This window comes from Canis lupus, chromosome 10 (assembly GCF_003254725.2).
Source record: "Canis lupus dingo isolate Sandy chromosome 10, ASM325472v2, whole genome shotgun sequence".
NCBI classification, from domain to species: Eukaryota; Metazoa; Chordata; class Mammalia; order Carnivora; family Canidae; genus Canis; species Canis lupus.
The window spans coordinates 20619233-20641813 of NC_064252.1; the positions used below are offsets into that span (position 1 = coordinate 20619233).

Consider the following 22581-nt stretch of genomic DNA (forward strand, 5'->3'; position numbering starts at 1 on the left):
ATCCCAGGACCGCAGGATCACACCCTGAGCAGAAGGCAGATGCTCAACCAATGAGCCCCCCAGGAACCCCCATCTTTTTATTTTAATATTCCCATTCCCCTCTGCCTGTTGTGCCACTTCCCTGCTCTGTCCGCAAAATTTGTGCAGGGTTTTATGTGGTTGTTCCCACCAGGCACCACTGACACTGCACTTGTCCAGGTCAGGTTCCAAATCCAGAAGCTGCCTGGGCCACCTCTTCGACCTCCCCTTCCTCATCTTCAGCTGTTCTGACACAGCAGGCCACACTGCTTCTTTCTTGAATCCCCTTTTCCCTTGGCTTCCAGAGCGTCACACACTCTTGGTTTTCTTCCTCCCCCACTGCCACGCTGCTTCTCTGGCTCTTTGTCAGTCACACCTCTAAATACTGGAGGAGATCAGAGTCCATCTCCTTCTCCACCTATGCCTCCTCCCTACATGCCCTCTGATGACCCCAATCTGAGTTTTCAGCCCTGACCTTCCTTGTTGTCTTAACTCAGATTGCTAAAACAAAATAGCATAGACTGGGGCAGAGTAGGGGGGTGGTATTTGAACAGTGAGCATTTATTTCTCACAGCTGGAACCAAAAGTCCAAGGTCAAGGTGCCAGCATGATCCGGTTCTTGGTAAGGGCCGTTTCCCTTGTTTGCAGATGGCTGCCTTCTTATGTCCTCACATGGCCTTTCCTTGGTGTGTGCACTCAGAGAGAAAGAGAGAGAGTGGATAAGAAAATAAAACTCTATTAAATGTTGCCTACAGGGGTGCCTGGCCAGCTCAGTCGGTTAAGCGCTCAGCTCACGTCATTATCACAGAGTCCTGGGACAGAGCCCTGCCTGGAGCCCCACATCAGGCTCCCTGCTCAGTGGGGAGTCTGCTTCTCCCTCTCCCCCTCCCTCTGCTTGTGTGCTCTCTATCTCACTCTTTCTATCTCAAATAAATAAATAAAATCTTGAAAAAAAAATGTTGCCTCCAAAAGACCACTTTAGATATAAAGACATAAATAAGTTGAAAGTAAGTGAATGAAAAAATATATGTATATGCCATAGAGACAGTAAGCATAAAAGGCTAGTATGGCTATTTTATTTTCCAGTTTCTTTTTGAGATACAATCAACATATAATTTGGCATTTGAATATAAGGTAAAATAGACTTCAAAACAAAGATTATGGGGATGACTGGGTGGCTCAGCGGTTGAGTGCTTCCCATGCCCAGGGCGTAATCTGGGGTCCCAGGATCGAGTCCCGCATCGGGCTCCCTGCATGGGGCCTGCTTCTCCCTCTGCCTGTGTCTCTGCCTCTCTCTTCTTTCTATGTCTATCATGAATTAAAAAAAAAAAAAAAGATAAAAAACAAAACAAAACAAAAAACCCCACAAAGATTATTAGTAGAGATAAACAGAGACATTTCATAATGAGGAAAGGACCAATTCATTGAGACATAATCACAAACATGTATGTCTAATAGAGCCTCAAAATATATGAAGCAAAAATTGACAGAATTAAGGGTAAAATTGACAGGATTAAAGAGTAAAATAGGGATCCCTGGGTGGCGCAGCAGTTTGGCTCCTGCCTTTGGCCCAGGGCGCAATCCTGGAGACCCGGGATCGAATCCCATGTCGGGCTCCCGGTGCATGGAGCCTGTTTCTTCCTCTGCCTATGTCTCTGCCTCTCTCTCTCTCTGTGACTATCATAAATAAATAAAAATTTTAAAAAAGAGTAAAATAGACCATTTCGTAGTCATAATAGAAGAGATTAACACCCTTTCAGCAACTGATAGAAAAACTAGACAAATATCCAGAAAAGACATGGAAGATCCGGGGTTCAATACCAACTATCTTGATTGAGTTTGACATTTTTAGGATCACCCACCCAACAACGGTAGAACATGCAGTGTTTTCAAGTGCTTGAGGACAATACATCAAGGCAGACCACACTAGTCTATGACCTTTCCAACAAGTCTCAATAAATGTAAAGGGATCAAATCATATTGAATATGTTAGAAATCAATAACCATAAGATTTCTTTTTTTTTTTTTTAAGATTTTATTTATTCATGAGAGACACACAGAGAGGGGGAGAGACACAGCCAGAGGGAGAAGCAGGATCCCTGCCTGGAGCAGGATGTGGGACTCTATCCCAGGACCCTGGGATCTCACCCCGAGCCAAGGCAGATGCTCAACCATTGAGCCACCCAGGTGCCCCAAGAACCATAAGATTTCACACAAACTCCAAATATCTGGAAATTAAAGAAGACATTTTAATTCCCAGGTCAAAACCCAAACCGGGGAAGAGTAGAGATGTGTTAAATGGAAGGCTAACAAACACCACAGATAAGCAGGAGACAGGCAGGCAGTGTTTGCAGGGGCATTTACAGCATTAAATGCTTCTATTTATAAAACAAAGGTCTAAAAGCAGTGACTCGGGGTTTCCATCTAAGAAAGTAGGAAAACCAAAGCAAAGTTAGAAACCCGAAGTCAGAGCTCCCTGGGCTCTCAGGGAGGACCAGTCCCTCTCGGTTTCCCTGCAGGCGGTTGGTCCGGAACCAGGCCGTGTTATTGCACGGCCACTCGCGGAGGCAGCCCCGCCTCGGGTGTGGGGGGAGGGGCGGGCACCCCGGAAGCCCATCCCATTCGCCCCTGCAGGGTCGCTGCAGGGTCGTGACCCCGCTGCCCGCACTCCCCACCCCCACCCCCCCGCGGCAGTTGGCTGGACGCGCGGCCTGTGGCGGCGGCGGCGGCAGCAGCGGCGGCTCCCAGGTCTCCGGGGAAGGCGGCTCCATGCGGCCCGGGCCCGCGCTCCTCTTCCTGGGCCTGGGCCTGAGCCTGGGCCTGGGCCTGGGCCTGGGCCTGCACCTGGGCCTCGGCCTGGGCCTGCACCTGGACCGCGGCGGCCTCCCGCAGCCTCCGGCCCCTCCCCGGGCCCCGGCCGCCGTCTTGCTCCCCGGGCGGCACGGAGCCGGGACCCGCGGCCCTGCGCAGGGAGACGCGGCCGCGCTGCGCACCTGGAGGGGCGCCCTGGGCCCCGGGGAGCCGACCGGCAGCGCCCGCCTCCGCCTGCGGCCCCGCGGGGCCTGGCCTGGCACCGGCCGCTGCTGCCTGCCCCGCAGCCCCGCGCGCCGCCTGTGCGTCCAGGTGCGCGCCCTGCTGCGCGCCCACCTGGCCTCGGCACCCGCGCGGGTGCACCTGCAGCCGTGCACCTTTGGGCCGCAGCTGGGCTGGGCCTCGGCCCCGAGGCGCCTCCGCCGAGCGGCCCCCGAGCCGGCCACCGACGGCCCGCGTCCCTACCCCAGCCTCGTGGCCAAGACCAGGTGCCCCACGGACGGGCCCACCACGCCTGTTGCTCTAGAAGCTGTCAACTTGGCCGGGCCCGCAGCCGGCGAGTCTTCGGTGCCCTGCAAGTTACTGGCACAGGAGCCCTGCATTGTCCCCGAGGTAAAGATCACTAGGAACCAAGAAGGTGTTCCTATGCTGGTGAAGAGGAACAAAGAGGGCATCCTCAACGTCACTTTTAAGTACTACTGCCCGGCCACCTCATATATTCTTCCACAGTGGCAAGTCTTTTCCGTTTCCTCCGCATCTGAGGTACCAGACTGGAGTAACCCTTTGGATGTACCAGAGCTGCAATCGGGGATAAATCCCGTATATCTGTATATCCCCCCAAAGTCTTTAGCTTGGGGGATGTATGTGTTTAATTTCTCACTGATCTTTTACGTAGAGAGAAACAGAACAATTGCGGCAGTGGGCTCGGATATCATCTATGTTAACATCACCAAAAGTGACCTACAGGCAGTCATTGCTGAGAATCCCAACATAACGATTAACTTCACAGACACGCTTCTTCTGAATGGATCAGGTTCCTCTGACCCCGACTCTGACAATCCTTTAGAGGGACTCATTTTCTCTTGGTACTGTACCACAGAGCCAAAACAGTACCGGGGAGATAAAATCACAGTGATGAGCAACAAAGTCTGTTTCCCACATTATACTAATCTGAGGTGGCCAAGGGCCTCTGGCCCTGTCTTAACAATTCCACCAGGAACACTTAAAGGTGGAGGTGTCTATTTTTTCAGACTGGTGATCCGAAAGGGTGGTAGGAAAGGCTTTGTCGACAGAACGGTACACGTGCTCAAAGGACCTGCACCTGTAGCCAGCATTTCATGCATTGAAAATTGTGATGCGGTTTTGGTTATTTCGGATAGATTTTCTTTGTTTCTAAATTGTACGAATTGTTCATCAAGTCTTGATCTCTATGAATGGTCACTTCTGTCGTCTAACGGTAGTCAGGTACCATTTGATTGGGTGAGACACACCACAACAGGGAAGACTAGTGCTTATTTGACTCTTAAAGCTTTTGTTTTTAGGAATTTTTCTGAAGCTCAGTTTTGGATTTCTGGGCATATAGCAAGTTGGAGTGGGCATGACTTGCATTTCAGGCACTCCTTTATTATTAACCGTGTCCCTCAAATTGGACACTGCACCATTGATCCACCTAAAGGAGTTTCATTTATTACCAAGTTTGTCATCCAATGTCAGAATTTTAAGGACAATAACATCCCTCTTACATACAAAATAATTGTTTCTGATTTGCATGGGTTTGGTCAGATCAGTTCTGTAAAAGAGAACAGTTTGGGGGCCATCCTGTATTTGGGGAATCAGTCCACAGCACCCCCTTCCTTTCTCCCTGTTGGCATGTTGGCGAATCATTATGCCATGAAGATATACGTTCAGGTGTATGACTCTCTAGGAGCTTTTTCTCAGGTGACTTTGTACTCCACTGTACACTCTCCAACGGACGAATTTTCAGCAAAGGATGTGCTCGACCAGTTATTCAATTTCACCATGGGAACGAATTCATCACTATCTGCTTTGCTTCGAAACAGGGAATTTTTACCTGCAGGTTATTTAATATTTATCGCAGCTTCTGTCTTGAACAGCTTAAAACCTGAATTGACTTTGCAAGCTGACAAAGCCAGACTCCAAGAATACCTTGTCAACCAGACTTTCGTTCTTCCCAATAGCACTTTGGTGGAAATTAGCCAAGTGGTCATGAGCATTGCTAAATTAACTCAGACCACCTCTGGATGCACCCTAATGACTCAGAAGCTTGCCACGGTGAGGATCTGGCAAGCAAACCAAGCCCTACAACAGTCTCGACAGAGGGATGCACACCGCCACTCTGAGCAAATAGAGATCATGAGCACTGGGATATTAACAACCTTGTCTAACATCATTAAAATGATTGTTAACTATGAAGTGGTTGACGAGCCTTTCTACGAGATGGAACTCCTAGCAGACACAATACTGGACAGCAAAGTGCCGGGGAATGAGACCACTGCGCTGACGGCTTCCAGCTTAAACATGTACCTCAGAAAGACCGAGAAGTGGGATGTCACCAATGCCTTCGGCAATAAGCTAACCAGTCGAAATTACTTTAACCCGACGCTCAACGTGAGCAGTGTTCCTAGTCTGCCTGCAAATGCCCCAATTTCCATCATGTTTTGTGAGTTTGTAGACGATCCCTTTCCTTGGCTGAAGTATCAGGAAAACTACTCTGTGGAGGTGGTTGGATTCAGAATGACAGGAACCACACCAAGTGGCAGTGTGACAGAGATCGTGCCTGACATAGCGGAAGTGTACATCACCAGAAAAAACTTGAGCTTTGCGGCTTTTAATCTCACCATGGGCCCCAGCAATGAGCCTGGTAAAGTCGAGGAGTCCTTGAAAAGGACAACAGGGGAGTTTAGCTTTGAGGTGGACAGCAGTGTAGTCAAGGAGGTGCTGGTTCACATTGTGACGGAAGTGACCGTGATTTTCACCGTACTGGTATATGCCGGCAGTCAAATCACCCCCAGTGCTCTGGTCGCCACCTTCTTCGTGCCCTATGACATCCCTCCTGTGGCCAACCAAAGTGACCTGTTTGACTCAGCCTGTACGGTTAAGGAGGCCCGCGTGGTTTGCATTCCACCGTCCCTGCTGCAAGTCATAGCTCAGCGAAGCGGCTCGACCGAGTGTGCCATGATCATAGTTCTGCAGGCGCCTCGTTTCGTCATGGTACCCAGTGTAAAGCTGGTGAGAATTGCTCTCTTCGGTGCTTACTGCTTAGACATGTATGGGATCCAGAGTGATTGGAGAGAAGATACCTGTGTTCTCGGAGAGAAGACCACCTGGCGCCGAGTGCACTGCATCTGCAAACACTCAGGGAGGGCCCGGCGGCAGCTGGACGCAATAAGAAAAGCCGGCAAGCACCTGCAAACCCACTTTTTGACGGCCAAGGTGATCGTGATCCCTAATGCCGTAGATCTGCGGTTGGAGGTCATCAAGAACGTTACCCAGAACCCTGTGACACTCTTCACTGTACTTTTCATTATGCTCATGTACCTAATTCTAGCTTTCTGGGCCTTGCATCGGGATGGAATGGATCGGTTTCTTCGGCATCAAGTGATAATTATACTCGATAATGATCCTTATGATAAGGTATGTTACCTCATCACTATTTTTACGGGAAGCCGTTGTAGGTCTGGGACCAGGGCCAATGTCTTCATCCAACTTAAGGGAACCGAAGGTGACAGCGATGTGCATTGTTTGAGCCATCCATATTTTACAACCCTCCGCCGGGGAAACATCAACTCTTTCCTCCTAACCACGAAAAGTGACCTGGGAGACATCCATTCCATTCGTGTGTGGCACAACAATGAGGGCAGAGCTCCCAGTTGGTATCTGAGCAGAATCAAAGTGGAAAACGTGTTCAGCAGACAAATCTGGCTGTTCATGTGCCGAAGATGGTTTTCTATTGACACCTCTTTGGACAGAACATTTCCTGTGACCCACCCAGACCAGCCTCTGAACAAAATGGACTTTTTCCTGATAGATTCGATATACAAGCTGGGGAGAAATCACACGTGGTTCTCTATTTTCTCTAGTGTCGTGGCCAGGCCATTCAATAGGCTGCAGAGACTGTCCTGCTGTTTGGCGATGCTCATGGCGTCCCTTCTGTGCAATATCATGTTCTTTAATCTCAATCCAGAAGATGAAACGGAGCCGGAGGAGAGAAGGTACATCAGGTCAATGATGATAGGCCTGGAAAGTGTCTTAATTACAATCCCGGTGCAACTATTGGTCGATTTTCTGTTCACCTACTCCCAGAGGGAACCTCGTGTGGCTCTAGAAGAGTCAGCTCCCCGGAAGAATTCTTTGGTGCCAACGAGCGAACACTGGGAGGAATATCTGGAAAAGTGGCATGCTCTGGAAATGGTGGACGCACAGACCAAGGTGGCTTTGAAGCTGCCACCCGGGAAAAGCGCCAGACCTCAGGAGGCTTCGGCCAAGGACCCCCCCGTGGCACTGCACCCGCATAAGAAAGGACAGAGCAAGGTCTCAGGCCCCCAGAAGAAAAAAACCAAAGCCAGTAACCAGAACGCAAAAGACAATAAAAATCAAAATGCCCAACCTGTCACTATGACAGAGCCGTCTCTGATAGTGAGCCATCACCTCGAAATTGACAAGAAGTGCAGGGTCAATCTGCCTTGGTATTGCGTGTACCTAGCGTGGGTCCTGATTTTCATCACGTCCAGCATAGCTTCCTTCTTCATTGTGTTTTATGGGCTGACCTATGGCTATGATAAGTCGATAGAATGGCTCTTTGCATCGTTCTGTTCCTTCTGTCTGTCCGTCTTTCTGGTGCAGCCGTCTAAAATCGTATTCTTGTCAGCCCTCAGAGGAAATTGGCGCAAGTACTGTAAAAATCTCTCGTGGACAAGCGGGTACTGCTACACCGAGATCAAGCTGCACAGCAGGAGCTTCAGCCCCGAAGAACTGGAGAAGCGACACGAGCAGATCCTGCAGCTCCGAAACTCCAGGATGTACCAGCCTCTGACCGAAGACGAAATCAGAATATTCCAAAGAAAGAAGAGAATCAAGAGGAGGGCGTTCCTGTTTCTGAGTTACATCCTGACTCACTTCATCTTTCTCGCCCTCCTGCTGAGTCTCCTTGCCCTCCTGCGCCACACAGACAGCTTCTACTATAACCAGTTCATTCGCGATCAGTTCTCCGTGGATCTCAGCTCGGTGACCAAGCTGGCAGACATCTACAGGTGGCTGAACAGCGTGCTGGTGCCTCTGTTCCACAACGAACAGGATCCAACATATCTACCCGATAGCTCCTCTAAAATCCTGGGTCTCCCCCTGCTGAGGCAGGTGAGGGCAAAACCTGGTGACAAACTCTGCCCGCCTGCCAAAAGCTTTGCGCACACTGGCATGGAGCAAGAGATCCGCTGTCATCCCAGCTATGGCACCGACCTGGAAGACACGAGAAACTACACTGACCTTTGGAATACAGTGACTAAGAGGGCAGTGGACAAGAATACCAACGGGTTTACCTACAAGCCCCCAGAGAAGGTGTGGGCATATTTCTCCCATGGACTCTTACACACCTATGGGTCCGGAGGCTACGCCTTCTATTTTTTCCCCAAGCAGCAGCAGTTTAATTCCACGGTGAGGCTCAGGAACCTGCAGAGCAGCAACTGGCTTGACGAGAAGACATGGGCCGTGCTTCTGGAGCTGACCACCTTCAACCCAGACATCAGCCTGTTCTGTAGCATTTCGGTCATTTTCGAGGTGTCTCAGTTAGGAGTTGTAAACACAAGCATATCCGTGCACTCCTTTTCGCTTGCTGACTTCAACAGGGAAACTTCAGCCGAAATCTACTTGTATGTGGCCATTCTCATCTTTTTTTTAGCCTACGTTTTCGACGAGGTCTACGTCATCTTGCAAGAAAGGGCCTCCTACGTGAGAAGCGTGTACAATCTGCTCAACTTTGCTTTAAAATGCATATTTACCGTGCTCATCGTGCTTTTCTTCCAGAAGAACTTCTTGGCCACTGGCATAATCCGGTCTTACTTGTCGAACCCTGACGATTTCATTCCCTTTCATTCGGTTTCTCAAGTAGATCACGTCATGAGGATCATTTTGGGTTTCCTGTTATTTCTGACCATCTTGAAGACCCTCAGGTATTCCAGATTCTTTTACGATGTGCGCTTGGCCCAGAGGGCCATTCAGACTGCCCTTCCTGGCATTTGCCACATGGCGCTTGTGGTGTCCGTGTACTGCTTCGTGTACATGGCCTTTGGCTACCTGGTGTTCGGTCAACACGAGTGGAACTACAGCAACTTGGTTCACGCCACACAGACAATATTTTCCTATTGCGTCTCAGCATTTCAGAACACGGAATTCTCCAACAACAGGGTTCTGGGGGTCCTGTTCCTCTCATCTTTCATGCTGGTGATGATCTGCATACTGATCAACTTATTTCAGGCAGTGATTTTGTCTGCCTATGAGGAAATGAAGCAGCCCGTGTATGAGGAACCGTCAGACGAAGCGGAAGCCATGACCTATCTGTGTCGCAAGCTGAGAGCTATATTTAGGTTTCTGACCTTCCAACCTAAGGACGAAGATGAACCAGAGTTCTTTGTTGACATGCTGTATGGACAGCCAGAGAAGAACAGCCGCCGGTATCTGGGGCTGAAGACCAGAAACATTAATGGGAAGAAAATGGTTTATCTTGTTGTGTGATGAGTGACAGGGTTGAGAACCAAGGGCAAGAGTTCCCCCAGATGCTCATTCTGTGGGTATAGGTAATGTTCAGTGGCTCAGTGGTGCTCTCTACCCATGCCCTTCAAAATGCACACCCCTACTTTTGGAAGTGTCTCCACTTTTGGCCTCTGCTCTTGAGTGTTGGAATGTAGGGCAGTTCTGCGACATGGGAGCCAGGGGCTAATTCCTCCTCTATAGGGGAATTAGGTGTCTTGGGAGCCCATAGCAGGTTAGAGTATTAGAGACCCAGAGCTGAGAGAGAGAGAGAACTCAAGCCCCCCCTCCCCCGCCCCCCGCCGCCTCCACCTTACCAGGGCAAAGCATTCTCCCTGGGACTGAGAGCCAAGAGCTTGTGGCTCATCAGCCCCTCTAGGAGTTCCTTTTCCAGATCTGGAGCACCCTTCCCAGCACTGCCCCCACCAGGCCTCCCCTCTTCCACACCCCCAACACAATCCAGCTGGGCCAGGCCTGGAGGGACCTTGTGGGGAATTCCGAGATTTGTGCTCCTGCTTTTGAATTCAAGGATGGGCGCTGAGGGTCAGCAGCTTCCCATCTACTCCTTAGGGCTATTGCAAGTTAAAGGTGTAAAATTTAATAACATATTCCAGTCATTAGACATGAATTTTGTTAAACAACAAAAAAACATGTGTGGGGTGGGGGGGGAAGGAGTGGGTTCATGTTGAAAGATAGTAAACGTTCTATATGTTGACTAAAACAGTATATCCATCCAGGACTTGGGCTTTGGGTTATTAACAGCATGGTGGATTATTTCCGAATAATACAGAAAATGTGTTTTTTTGTTTGTTTGTTTGTTTAAGAGAAATATGGGCTCATAATTCTTATTGTTCTGCCCAGAAGCATGTTCATTTATGTAGATGCCACTTTAAACTTTATCAGAATTAAATGTGAGATTTCTTCTGTGAGACTTGCCGTGATTTCTGCGTGAGGGGCATATATACAGGTGGCTCCTGCCCTCCACATTGAGAGCCAGTGAAAGGGGACGACTCAATCAGGTGGGCGACAACTTTGTCCCAAGCACTTCTTACTCACTTGATGCCCCCGCGGTCCTCAGCTCTACTGGAATGGCTCACAGGCGCGCACACACATTCCATCCCAGTCACACAGTAGGATCCGAAGGTCAGGTTTGGATTTGTTAAGTCCCCTGGTGGGGAGGTCATGGGAGTCGCTGGGTCCATTCTGGCCCACTGGCCTCAGCTGGAGTTCACATTCATAGATGTCACCTCCTTTACCACCCAGCTTCTGAACAGATTGAGAAAAAGTAAACATGATGGCCAAATAATTATTTTTTACATTTAGAGGCCAGTTGGGCTCCAGATAGGTAGATGTCCTTGCTTATGGAATCCCAGGATGAGAATGTGAGCCCCGGCCACAGGAAGCCTGAACCATCCTCCCCTGAGAGCTTGGAAGACCCACACAGGTGAGGCAGAGATTCATGCTCCATGGATGGGTGCTCTCAGACACTCCCAAATTAGCAATCAGCTGAAGCCTCGGCCCCTCTCCAGGCTTCAGGTAGACTGGTCGGTCTCCCTTCCCAGGAAGAGTGCTCTGGGGGTGAACGTACCCCATGACCCAGAGCTGTGCATTGGGAAAGAGCGAGTTACAGGGCCCGAGTGGGCAGGCCCAGCTGGAGAGGCCTCAGGCCCAGGAAGGGGACCTGGCCCTCCTGGTACCAACACGGATGCTGTCTGAGGACCAGGGAGGCAGCTCTAGGTCCTACGAAGGAGACCAGGCTTTTAACTTCTGGTTACGATGAGAAGTCTGGGAGTCACAGGACTTTCCCAAGCATAATGGGAAAGAAGAGAGTGCCAGGGGCCTTCTAATCCAATAGAGCAATGATAACTATTATCTAGTTAAGAAATATAGGGATGCCTGGGTGGCTCAGTGTCTGCCTTCGGCTCAGGGCGTGATCCCGGGGTCCTGGGATTGAGTCCCATATCGGGCTCCCCACAGGGAGCCTGCTTCTACCTCTACCTGTGTCTCTGCCTTGCTCTCTGTGTCTCTCGTGAATAAATAAATAAAATCTAAAAAAAAAAAAAAAAAAAAAAAAGATGTAGAAATGCCAATGACAATATTACCAGGAAAACAGAATAACAAGTGAGACAAAAATGCAGGTTCTTTTGAAGGCCATTTTATTATTATTATGACTTTACTCTCATGCGCAGAAAACAAAAGTTGAAGTAGTTCTAGATTTTTTCCTCCTGTTGGACTGTGGCTGCTTCCTTGCACAGGAGGAAAAATCTCCATCCACATTGGTTTATCTGAGGACCCAGTGCAATTCAGGCAGCAAAACTGCAACTCAGCGATTTTATGTATTATTTTTTTTTTAAGATTTTATTTAAGAGAGAGCGAGGGAGAGGGACAAGCAGCCTCTGCACAGAGTGTGGAGCCCAAAGTGGGGCTCGATGAGCTCAAGACCCCGAGATCGTGACCCGAGTAGAAATCAGGAGTCAGACACTTAACCGGCTGAGCACCCAGGTGCCCCACAACTCAGCAATTTGAAAGCTGTTTCTAAAAATCCTTCTGTTCTCATCCTAGACTAATGTGACAGTTCTGAACACCCAGGTGTGTGCACCCAATAGGAAACCAAGATGAACCTTCTCAGATTTGTTCTCACTTTAGCCCCTTACCAGCTCAGGATTTCAAGAGTCCTACATGCAGAGACATCTCTCCATCTGCAGCTACTGGGGAGCTTCATCCATCTCAGACTCTTTGGTTAGTTATGAAAACTTGCTTTTTTGAGGCCTGCAAAGTGTTTGTTTTACTGTTAGAAATTTACTTAAAAACGATACATCACAAAAGGTATTTTGTCTACGGGTGGCCAGAACAGGTCTCTAAATGAAACCCCCGGGACGCCTAGGTAGCTCAGCGGTTTAGCGTCTGCCTTTGGCCCAGGGCATGATCCCGGAGTCTCAGGATCGAGTCCCGTGTGGGGCTCCTTGCATGGAGCCTGCTTCTCCCTCTGCCTGTGTCTCTGCCTCTCTCTCTCCCTCTCTCTCTCTCTCTGTGTGTCTCTCATGAATGAATAAATAAAACCTTTAAAAAAATAAATAAATGCAACCTCCTCCACCACTCCATGGGGAACCAAACCTCCCCCTGAGCCAGAAGGGAGCTCTGGCGTGGTGTGTGGCAGGTGGGTGTCCACGCATCACGCAGGGCTTCCCTGGGGGCTGGTGAGCCTGTCGTTCTATTTTGTGGAGATTCGTCTTGCTGGGCACTTAGGAGGTATGGCCTTCTCTCTATGTATATTGTACTTTTAAAAGTTTTCTTTTAAAAAAAATAAAAATAAAAAAATAAAAAATAAAAAACTCAGGCCTGCTCCTGAAATTTTATTAAAACTAAAAGCAAAATGCAATCTTTTAGACCTTAATTTTCCTGGCAGAGGTGGAGACAGGGATGAATAGGATTATTCTCAAGGGCGGAATGAGGTGCGTGAAGAGTGAATCTTCCACACCAGCACCCTTTTGTTGCTGCCAGCAATGCTTTGCTTTAGAGTCTAGTCTGCAGTCAATGCTTTTTTTTTTTTTTTCTTCCCATCTTCAGGCTTCCTTTCTCAGTCTTCACCGAGATACACAATGTGCACTATTTGTTCAGGATTGTGACTTTTAAAAGTTATTCTTTTAAGACCACATTGATACACAGTTCGTAAGAACTGCCACAACATATGGGTAATTATCTTCCCCAGCAAGCAACTCCTAACATGGGGGGAGGGTGGCACCAGGAGATACTATAAGTCTCCATATGTCTAAATATTTAAAGGTTATAAAACAAGCTACAAACTATTACATAAAATAAGTTATATCTACCTACCTTGACAAATACACCTATGTAATGACAAAAAAATATTATACATAACACAATGGTTTTCCTAGAACTACAAATTGGCAAAATACCAAAGATAACCAAATTATCATTGTGGACCTCTGGGTGTTCTTCTGATGGGCCACCAGTGCTTGGATGAGCAAAAAGACATTCCCGATCAATCTGTAAAGTCTTACATATGTATTCCATAAAGCTTTGTTCTCTTGCCTTCGTTTCAGAAAAATCATTATATTGATAATAATAAAGATTTTCACATGATTGTTCTATGGATGATATGCCACACTAGACAACTTTTCCTGAGTCATCAGAGTGTCCATACTGTTTCTGATTATCTCAGTTGGGAGAAAATTCATTCTGCAGAGGGGGTAGCAACTGGAATTGTCAATAAAATTTGTAAAGCTTTAGGTTTAGAATCAAATCACCAGTGTTGATGTCCTGTCTGAACATTGCAAAGAGTGCATATAAAAAACTCCCACAAAATTTTTCCTTCCCTGATTTAAATTTTGCCCTCATTTCACTACCACCACTGTTCCTTACAATTTACCTCAGTCCACAGGGTGTTTATGTTTTTCTATTTTCACATTTTTCAGTGCTGGGATATCATAAAAGTGGCAACCGTGGCAGGCCTTTCGTGTTGCTCAAATTCCTCTTCGGTAGAAACTCTGCCTCGATCTAAAGTGGCCAGAAAATAGTCTCTATAGAAATGAGTTCTAGGATTATTTGTACATGAATCTTCTCATTCAGGCCCCAGCAAGTGTTTCGGTTCCCTAGTTCTAATTTCCCTATATTGAATGTGAATGTCATTTTGGTGGTTTCGTTTTGTTTGTTTGTTTTAAAGATTTTATTTATTGATGAGAGACACAGAGACATAGGCAGAAGAAGAAGCAGGCTCCCTGCAGGGAGCCTGATGTGGGACTTGATCCCAGAACACCTGGGATCACGCCCTGAGCTGAAGGCAGACTCTCAACCACTGAGCCACCCACGTGCCCCACATTTTGGTGTTTTTTAAAAAAAATTTAGGCCAGTTTTAGGCTCACATCAAACTTGGGCAGAAGCTACAGAAATTTTCCATAGAACCCTGACCCCCGCGCAGGCACAGCCCCCTCCCCCATCATCAACCTCCCCCAGGTGGCTCATTTGTTACAACTGGTGAATCTACATGGTTGACTTCAGGGCTCACTCTATGTCCCACGTTCTATGAATTTGGACAAATGTATAATGATATGTATCCACCATCATAGTGGCATGCAGAGTAGTTTTACTGTCCTGATAGTCCTCATCATCCCACCTATTCATCCCTCCCCTCTAACATGGGGCAAACATTGATTTTTTTTTTTTTTAACTGTCTCCCGTTTTGCCTTTCCCAGAATGTCACATAGTGAGAATTGTATAACAAGTAAGCTTTTCAGACTGGCTGCTTTCACTTAAGAATATGCATTTAAGTTTCCTTCATGGCTCGGTAGCTCCTCTCTTTTTAGTTTCGAGTAAGATTCCATTGCCTGGATGGATCACAGTTTACTTATCGATTCGCCCACTAAAGGACATCTTGGTTGCTTCCAAGTTTTGGCAATTATGAATAAAGCTGCTATGATGGCACACCTGGGTGGCTCAGCCAGTAAAGCATCTGCCTTTGGCTCAGGTCATGATCCTGGGATCTTCTGGGATCGAGCCCCACAGCAGGCTTCTTGCTCAGCAAGGAGTTTGCTTCTCCCCTCTCCCCCTGCCATTCCACCCGCTTGTTCTCTCTAATAATATTTAATGTCTAATGTCAAGGAGCCTCTTTTTTTTTTTTTTTTTTTAAGGATCCTTGAGGGGAGCCTGACGTGGGACTCAATCCCATGACCTTGGGATCACCACCTGAGCCAAAGGCAGATGCTCAACCACTAAGCCACCCAGGTGCCCCCAAATAAAGAAATCTTTAAAAAAAAAAAGCTGAAAAGAACATCCACATGCAGGTTTTTGTGTGAACATAAGTTCTAACTCCTTTGGATGAATACCAAGGGGTGCAATTGCTGGATTATATGGTGAGAATATGTTTAGTTCTGTAATAAAATGCCAAGCCATCTTCCAAAACAGCTGTACCATTTTGTATTCCTGCCAGCCATGAAGGAGAGTTCCTGTTGCTTCACATCCTCCTCAGCAGTTGCTGTTGGCAGCATTTGGATTTTGGCCATTCTAATAGGTATGGAGTGGTAGCTCATTATTTTAATCCACATTTCCTTGATGACATAGGATGTGGAGCATCTTTTCATATGCTTATTTGTCACCTGTATATTTTCTTTGGTGAGATGTCTGTTCAGGTCTTTGGCTGATTTTTAAATCAGGTTGGTTGTTTTGAGTTTTAAGAGTCATTCGTACATTTTGGAAAATAGCCCTTTACCATATACATCCCCCCCCCCCCCATTCTGTGGCTTGTCTTTTCGTTGTCTTGATACAGCACTTATTTTACACCCAGTTTCTCTTTTTTAAAAAGATTATCATATTTTTATTCTTCTTGACAAGTGGTTTATTGTATTTCCCAAGATTCATCTGTAAATATTTAGTTTCTTTTAGCAAACCATTTTTTGAGACATTTTGAGATATTTTTAATCCTTTCAGATTTTTTTTTCTTCTACTAAAAACTGTGGACAGCTCAAATTCAAAATTAATTTTGTTTTCTGCCAAAGACCGTGATTATTTGCTCTTTGAATATTTTGCTTAGCTTTTCTAACTTGTCTAGCCTACCGGCTTTAAGAGTATTCATGAGACCACAGTCATGTATCTGAGAAGTTGCAGGTCATATATGAAAAGCTTGGCGGGGCGGGGGGAGTGGGGCTCCCTGGGTGGCTCAGCAGTTTAGTGCTGCCTTGGCCCAGGGCCTGATTCTGGGGTCCCCCAATCCAGTCCCACGTCGGGCTCCCTGCATGGAGTCTGCTTCTCCCTCCTCCTGTGTCTCTGCCTCTTTCTCTCTCTCTATGTCTATGATAAATAAATAAATAAATCTTTAAAAAAGAAAAGAAAAGAAAAGAAAAGAAAAGAAAAGAAAAGAAAAGAAAAGAAAAGAAAAAAAAAGAAAAGAAAAGAAAAGAAAAGCTTCGGGCTCAGCGGTTTAGCACCTGCCTTTGGCCCAGGGCATGACCCTGGAGACCCAGGATGGAGTCCCACATCGGGCTCCCTGGATGGAGCCTGCCTCTCTCTCTCTCTCTGTGTCTCATGAAATAAATAAAATCTTAAAAAAAAAATGCTTCGTCCAGTTGGTCCATCTTTGGGCAGATCCAGAAAAAACCAATTTCAACAGTATATGTAATCTTGGAATCAATCCAAAGAATGCTATCGCTGTTAGGCACCCAGGGCTCATATCTGCAAGTTAAAAAGTCTAGAGCGCTTGCTAAAATCCCCAGGGTCCAAGTCCAGGTCCAGGTCCAGGATTAGTTGTTATTCCCAGGATTACTAAAATGCCTCAGATACTCCTGATTTCTCAGTTCCCCAAGGGAGGAAGCCCCAGACCGCAGGCCTGCTGGCTTCTGAGGCTGCGCAGGGCTTCGCGGGTGCAGGGGGGCCTGGGGGGGCCTGGAGGCGAGCAGGGGAGGCTGGGGCAGGGACACCCCGGGGCCAGCGCAGGGCGGGGCTCGGCAGGGCAGCTCCCCTCCGGCGTCTGCGGGGGTCGCGGGCAAGGGCGGGGCGCGTTGTGAACCCATCTGGTCCGCCGCCCGGGGTGGACGGGGCCGCTCCCGCCGGTCCCGATGGGGTGCGGGGCACACGGAGCCGGCGAGCTGGGACCGGGTCGCGCCAGCCCCGGCGCGGGGACACACTACAGCGACACCCAGCACCGCGCTGCGGCCGGAGGAAGACCCGCCCCTCCCCCAGCCCGGGGCCGTCGGGGGCGGGGCCGTCGGGGGGCGGGGCCGGGGCTGCGCACGCGCCGTGGGGCGGTGCCGGCGGGAGGCGGGTCGCGCATGCGCCGTGGGCCGAGGGCCGCGTGGTGCGCACCTGCTGGCCGGGATTGGGCGGCGGAGGCTTCAGGCCCCGGGGGCGGACCCGGACGTGCGCAGGCGGCGGGGCCACTGAGGCAGGCAGGACTGCGCGGGTGAAACAGCGGCGGCGGGAGGCGGCCGGGGCGCGGCCCCCGAAGCCCGAGGGGAGGGAGAAGGCAACACGGCCGGGGGCCCGGGGCCTGACCCGCCGGACAGCGGCTGGAACCCCCGTGGGGACGTGGGGGAGCCCGCGGCCGTTGCCCCCGCCCTGTGTGCGCCCTGGGCATGGACGCCCGGGTCGGGGTGCCGGCTGGAGTGTGTTGGGGAGCCCCCTAGGTTTGAAGCCAGCAGCCAGCCTTGTGTTGAAGCTTGTCCTGCTGGCTCTGCACCTGTGCACCGGGGGTCCTTGTCCGTAGGGGGTGCCCTGGGTCTTGGGGGTCAGAAGCAAGCAGTGGGAGGCCTGGAGACTGCGCAGCGCTTGGTTCTCAGGGGGCCATGCCCTGTGTCTTGGGCTTGCAGATGGAGGGTGAGGCCGGGCGCCGGCCCCTGGGCGTGTTTAAGTGCCAGCTCTGTGCCCTGACAGCGCCGTACAGCTACGTGGGGCAGAAGCCCCCTGACACCCACTCTGTCGTGTGAGTACACCTGGCTCCTTGGGCTGCTGGCCCAGGAGGCCCCAGGCTGGCGGTCCCTGAGTCTGACACCTGGGTGGTGCTTTATTAGGCCCTGGACGCTGCAGGGGGGCCCTGCGGAGGCACAGGACAAGGCCCTCACCCCTTCCTCCCCTTCCTCCCCACTCCACCCGGAGCCCAACACCTGCTCCCGCTGTGGGGTAGAAGCACTGTCCCTGAGGGAGTGAAAGGCCCCGGGGCAGCCCTTTCCTTTGGGGCTGAGCCTTGTTGCCATTCCTCCTGGTTCCCGTGGACGTACTTTCTGAGTGGAAAGCCTGTCCACCCCCCTTGCACGGGTGGAAGTGAGTCCAAAGGACCAGCTTCTTGTAAATTTGCCCAGAGCCGACCTTGAGTAGAGCCAGTGGGTCCTGGGATTTGAATCATGACCTTTAACTTGTCCTTCATCAAATGCCGTGTCATGAGGAAGCTGACCAGTACGTTGCTCACCCATTGTGTTACTCAGTGGGGCAGGTGGCAGGGGCCAGGGCTTTCTCCTGGGTGGGTTCCTCTGCTTACCAGGAACCTGGGCTGTCATCACAGAATCCCGTTGGTCTCCTTTGATGTGCAGGGTGAGGCCAGGACCTGACACACAGTGTTGGGCGCCCTGGTTCTCCCTGTGTGGGGGAGCGGGTGGCTTGAGAGTAGGTGTCCGCATGCTAGGAGTGTAGGGATGAGCCCTGTGCCCCGTGCACCCGTCCTAGTGGGGCAGGTAGGGGGTGGGGCCTTGCTTTGCACTGACCTGACTTTTGGTGGGTGAGGAGTGGTTCTCCCAACGCAGCTGTCAGAGCCGAGAGCAGCTCCGATTTCCATTCCAACCTGCTCCCCGATTGCTTGCTCTTTTGTTACTACCCGGTGGCACAGGGGGACCAGCCCCTCCTCCTGTGAGCCCACCCAGGCATGCAGGCCCTGGTGAGGTCCATTCCATGCTACTGCCAAGCTTCAGGCAACGGAGGTTCAGGCCGTTCTGACCTCTGGCGTCACTTACCATCCTGCAGCCTCCTGGAGGAGAGTTACGTCATGAAGGACCCATTCACCCCAGACAAGGACAGATTCCTGGTCCTCGGCTCTCGATGCAGTTTATGCAGCCGGCTGGTGTGCGTGAGCCCGGTGGGTAAGCTGTGTGGGCCAGGGCTGCCTCCCCTCCCTCCCTTCCTCTGGCTGGGACCCTGCACACGGCCGTGGGAAAGGTGACATGTGAGCCTTTCCCAAGGACGGCTTGAGTATCAGCCCCTTCTTGCCTCGGTGATCGTAGGAGCCCCCCAAGTCACATGGGGGGGCAGCTGGTCCACCTGGTTATGGGTAGGACCTGCAGAGGTGAGGAGACAGGCAGAAGGGCGAGCTGGGGTCGGTCGAAGGGTCTCCGTGTTGGCTGTGGAGTGGGTGTGGACAGTTCTGGCCCTCCCCACCGTGCCTGTGGCCACTGGCTGCTCTCTGTGGGACGGTGACCTTCTTCCTACTTGTTCTTGGAGGGACCTTCCCCAGGAAGGAACTGTGCTTTCTCGAGCATTCATTGTGGGCCAGGCCCTGTGCTTGGGGCCTGGTGCACCAGTGCAGGATCCTTTATTCCTGCCCTGAACGTAGCTGTGCAAACCAGTGTTGGCCCCATATCATAGGTGAGGACTCGGAGGTTCAGGGAGGCTGAGTAGGCCCAGGCCACCAGGGGAGTGAGCCTACTGTTGAAAACCCCAGGGATGGGCGGTGGTGTGGCCGTGTGGCTGAGCAGCGTGGCTGCTGTAACCCCAGTGACCCAGCGGTACAGTAGTCCCTGGGCACTCTGCGAGGGGGCAAGGTGCGGGCAAGGCTGCTGTCACAGGCCAGGTTTAAACATCAGCCTCTGTCCCTGAAGGGGCAGAATGACAAGATTGGGCAGGGTGGGAGGAAGCTGCAGCAAGGCAGAGGCCTGGGTGTTCAAGGACATGGGTGGCTGATGGGTGGCTGGGAGGACTCAGCGGGAGAGAAGCAGCTGGGAAATAAGACTGCAAAGGGAAGCTGGGCCAGGGAGGGGGAGAAGCCTTGAATGCCACACTTACACTTTTGGGCCGTACTTGGTGAGCAGAGGAGAGGGTGCTCCAGGTGGTATCCGAGGTCTCCAGCATTGTTGGATGAAGTGCTTGGCTGGTGGCAAGTGAGTCCCCTCTCTTACATGGGAACAGATCTCTTCTGAGCACCGCAGGAAGGACAGCCTTGTCTTAGCCGAGGCACACTCTGAGCTGCTGGAACCCAGAGCCCCCAAAATACAGTGGCCTGATGATAACAGTTTTCCCTTACTTTTTGTACATGTGAGAATCCAGAGCAGGTGGTGCCGCCTGGAAAGGCACTGCTGCCATTCTCAGCACACAGCATCCACTGAGGCTGAGGAGGCTGCTGCAGCTCCCACCATCACACCTGTGCTCCCACCAGCAGGAAGAGACGGGGAGCACATGCCCATCCCTTCAAAGGGCATGCCCGGGAGGTGACGCAGAGCTGCCAGCGACACAGACCCAGCCATGTGGCCACACCCAGTTGCAGAAGGGTCTGGGAAAGTCGTCTGTGGATGGGGCCCTGGGCAGTGGGTCTCAGGGGTTGAGTGGCAGAGGATGGGCACAAGGGAGGGTGGCCCCCATTGCACAGATCTGACCTCCCGCCCAAACCAGCAACCTGCCTTTGGCCTTTATGGTGTGTGTGGCTGCCCCCAGCCCGGTGGTCGCCGAACCCTTGCCCACTACTGATAACCAGGGAGGGGATGTCGGGTCTCTGACTCTCTAGGTCTGGGCTCTGCTGCTGCTATGCATTGTTATCACTTCACCCGTGATGGAGCCGGGCAGTCCCCAGGGCCCTTCCACGCCATCCTGGCCCTACCACCCTGGTCGACCCGGGCCTGCTCTCTGACACCTTCACTAGTCTCACTGGGTGATGCTCACCTGCTCAGAACCCCCGACGCCCCACTGTCTGTGGGGTCTGATAGAGGTCGGCTCTCTGCTCCCCGGCAGCCCTCTATGGTCTTTCCTCTTAGGTGATGACCATTCTTGGAGGTGGCTGGCCAGGCCCTGGGCCCTGCTGTCCCCTGTGCCGTTCTGGCCCTGGCCGCCCCATCCTGGCCACCCCCTGCCCAGCTGACCCCACCCCCCCACTCCCCACCGGCTCCTGTACATGGCCAAGGGCTGGCCTCGGAGAAGCCTGCACTGCGCTCCCCGCTCTGGTACTTAGCCCGCATCCTTCCCCGGCCTCTTTCAGGAATGCAGTTTATTCTACTCCAAGAGATTTTGCCTCCCCTGTGTCCGGGACAACATGGACGCCTTCCCTCAGGAAATCCGGCAAGACTTGGAGAAAAGGAAAGCTCCATCGAAAAGGCCTGCCAGCCAGCCTGGCTCTCGGACGTGAGTGCGGCCAGGTGTGGGGGTGGCAGCGGCACCTCTCATGGAGCCCCTGGGCAGCCAGGCCTCTGCACCCGCGGCAGGGATGGGGCTGTACGGGAGCTGTCATGGCAGCCTCATCCCGGGGCGGGCAGGAGCAGCGTCTGCAGAGAGCAGGGGCCCAGCCTGCAGTAGGAAGGGGCCCGGGAGGTGGGCAGAGAAGGCCGTCGGGGGGCAGGCCTCGCGCGTCCAAGAGCCTCCTCGATGCCGAGACCACAGGGCGGGAACTGACGAAGGTCTAGACACCGGCACCGAGGGAAGCCGAGGCTGGGCCGGCTGGGCCTTCCGCCCCCCTCCCCGGACCTGGACCTCTAGGCCGCCCCTCCAGGTCATCCCCTGGCTTCTGTGTACCCGGGGCCAGGCCTGGAGGGCCCTGTGCGGATTCATCAGATCCAGGAATTGCCTCCAGTGACGTGCTGCTCCCCTTGGCCCTGAGGACACAGGAGCGAAGGGACAAAGCCCACTGTCCTGGTCCAGTGTGGGGAGGACCTCTGGTCGCGCTGGGGGTCGTGCCACCCGTGCTGACACGGAGGCAGGAGGGCTGGAGTGAAGACGCGTGCCTTCCCCATCCCGGGGAGTGGAGTCCACGCAGTGAAGACGTCACTCAGTGGGATGGTTCACAGGGAGGTGACCTGCGGGAAGGTGCCTGAGGGGTGTGGGCAGCTGCACTTGGTGATTAGGGGGCCTGGGGCCGGTGGAATTTTACTTCACACCTTCATGATACCTGGATAATGTTTTAAATCTTGACCATGTGTTAGATTCATAATTAAAAACCCAAAGAACCAGTTAATGTTTTGAAACATTTGCAAGACAGATGTTCCCCTTGGCACTCGGACCTGGCGTGCGTGGCTGGGGGTTGGGCGTTGCCACTTGCAGTCTCCTCTGTTTCCGCGGGCTCTGGCCCCAGCCCCAGGCCCAATCCCATTCCCAGGCACAGGGATGCTTTCCCTCCGCCCTCCTGCAGGGCCTCGGAACTTGAGCTGCTCGCTTGCCCCTCTCCACGGGAGACTCAGCACTGGCCCTGGGGCACTCCTTCCCCACGGGCACCCGTCCCCGGGGGCTCCCGCGGCCCCCACCTCGGCAGTGGGTGAGGGGAGAACGAATAAAGAGCTTTTATCAGCCAATCTGCGC

At 51.6% G+C, this 22581-nt stretch overlaps 2 protein-coding genes across 5 annotated transcripts; both read left to right on the forward strand.

Annotated features, from left to right (window-relative positions):
- The first annotated feature begins 2765 nt into the window (after window positions 1-2765).
- Window positions 2766-10520, forward strand: PKDREJ (polycystin family receptor for egg jelly). Its single transcript, XM_049115239.1, has one exon. It carries the CDS (start codon window positions 2788-2790, stop codon window positions 9574-9576), a length of 6789 nt encoding a protein of 2262 aa, XP_048971196.1. The 5' UTR covers window positions 2766-2787; the 3' UTR covers window positions 9577-10520.
- A 6848-nt stretch (window positions 10521-17368) lies between these two features.
- Window positions 17369-22574, forward strand: CDPF1 (cysteine rich DPF motif domain containing 1). Of its 4 annotated transcripts, none has more exons than XM_035696256.1 (4): window positions 17369-17489; window positions 17910-18022; window positions 19054-19165; window positions 21272-22574. In XM_035696256.1, exons 1-4 carry the CDS (start codon window positions 17373-17375, stop codon window positions 21416-21418), a joined length of 489 nt encoding a protein of 162 aa, XP_035552149.1. In that variant the 5' UTR covers window positions 17369-17372; the 3' UTR covers window positions 21419-22574. The 4 variants fall into 4 exon arrangements, with proteins under 4 accessions (XP_035552149.1, XP_035552151.1, XP_035552150.1 ...); XM_035696258.1 differs by having other exon boundaries at window positions 17388-17485; XM_035696257.1 differs by having other exon boundaries at window positions 17390-17503.
- The last annotated feature ends 7 nt before the right edge of the window (window positions 22575-22581 follow it).

Bases quoted from the DNA above. Each gene is read 5' to 3' on its own strand.
- PKDREJ (XM_049115239.1), top strand. From the start codon at position 2,788: ATGCGGCCCGGGCCCGCGCTCCTCTTCCTGGGCCTGGGCCTGAGCCTG.
- CDPF1 (XM_035696256.1), top strand. From the start codon at position 17,373: ATGCGCCGTGGGCCGAGGGCCGCGTGGTGCGCACCTGCTGGCCGGGAT. The intron at 17,490-17,909 runs GCAGGACTGCGC...TTGGGCTTGCAG, and splicing joins CGGCGGGGCCACTGAGGCAG to ATGGAGGGTGAGGCCGGGCG. The intron at 18,023-19,053 runs GTGAGTACACCT...ACCATCCTGCAG, and splicing joins CCTGACACCCACTCTGTCGT to CCTCCTGGAGGAGAGTTACG.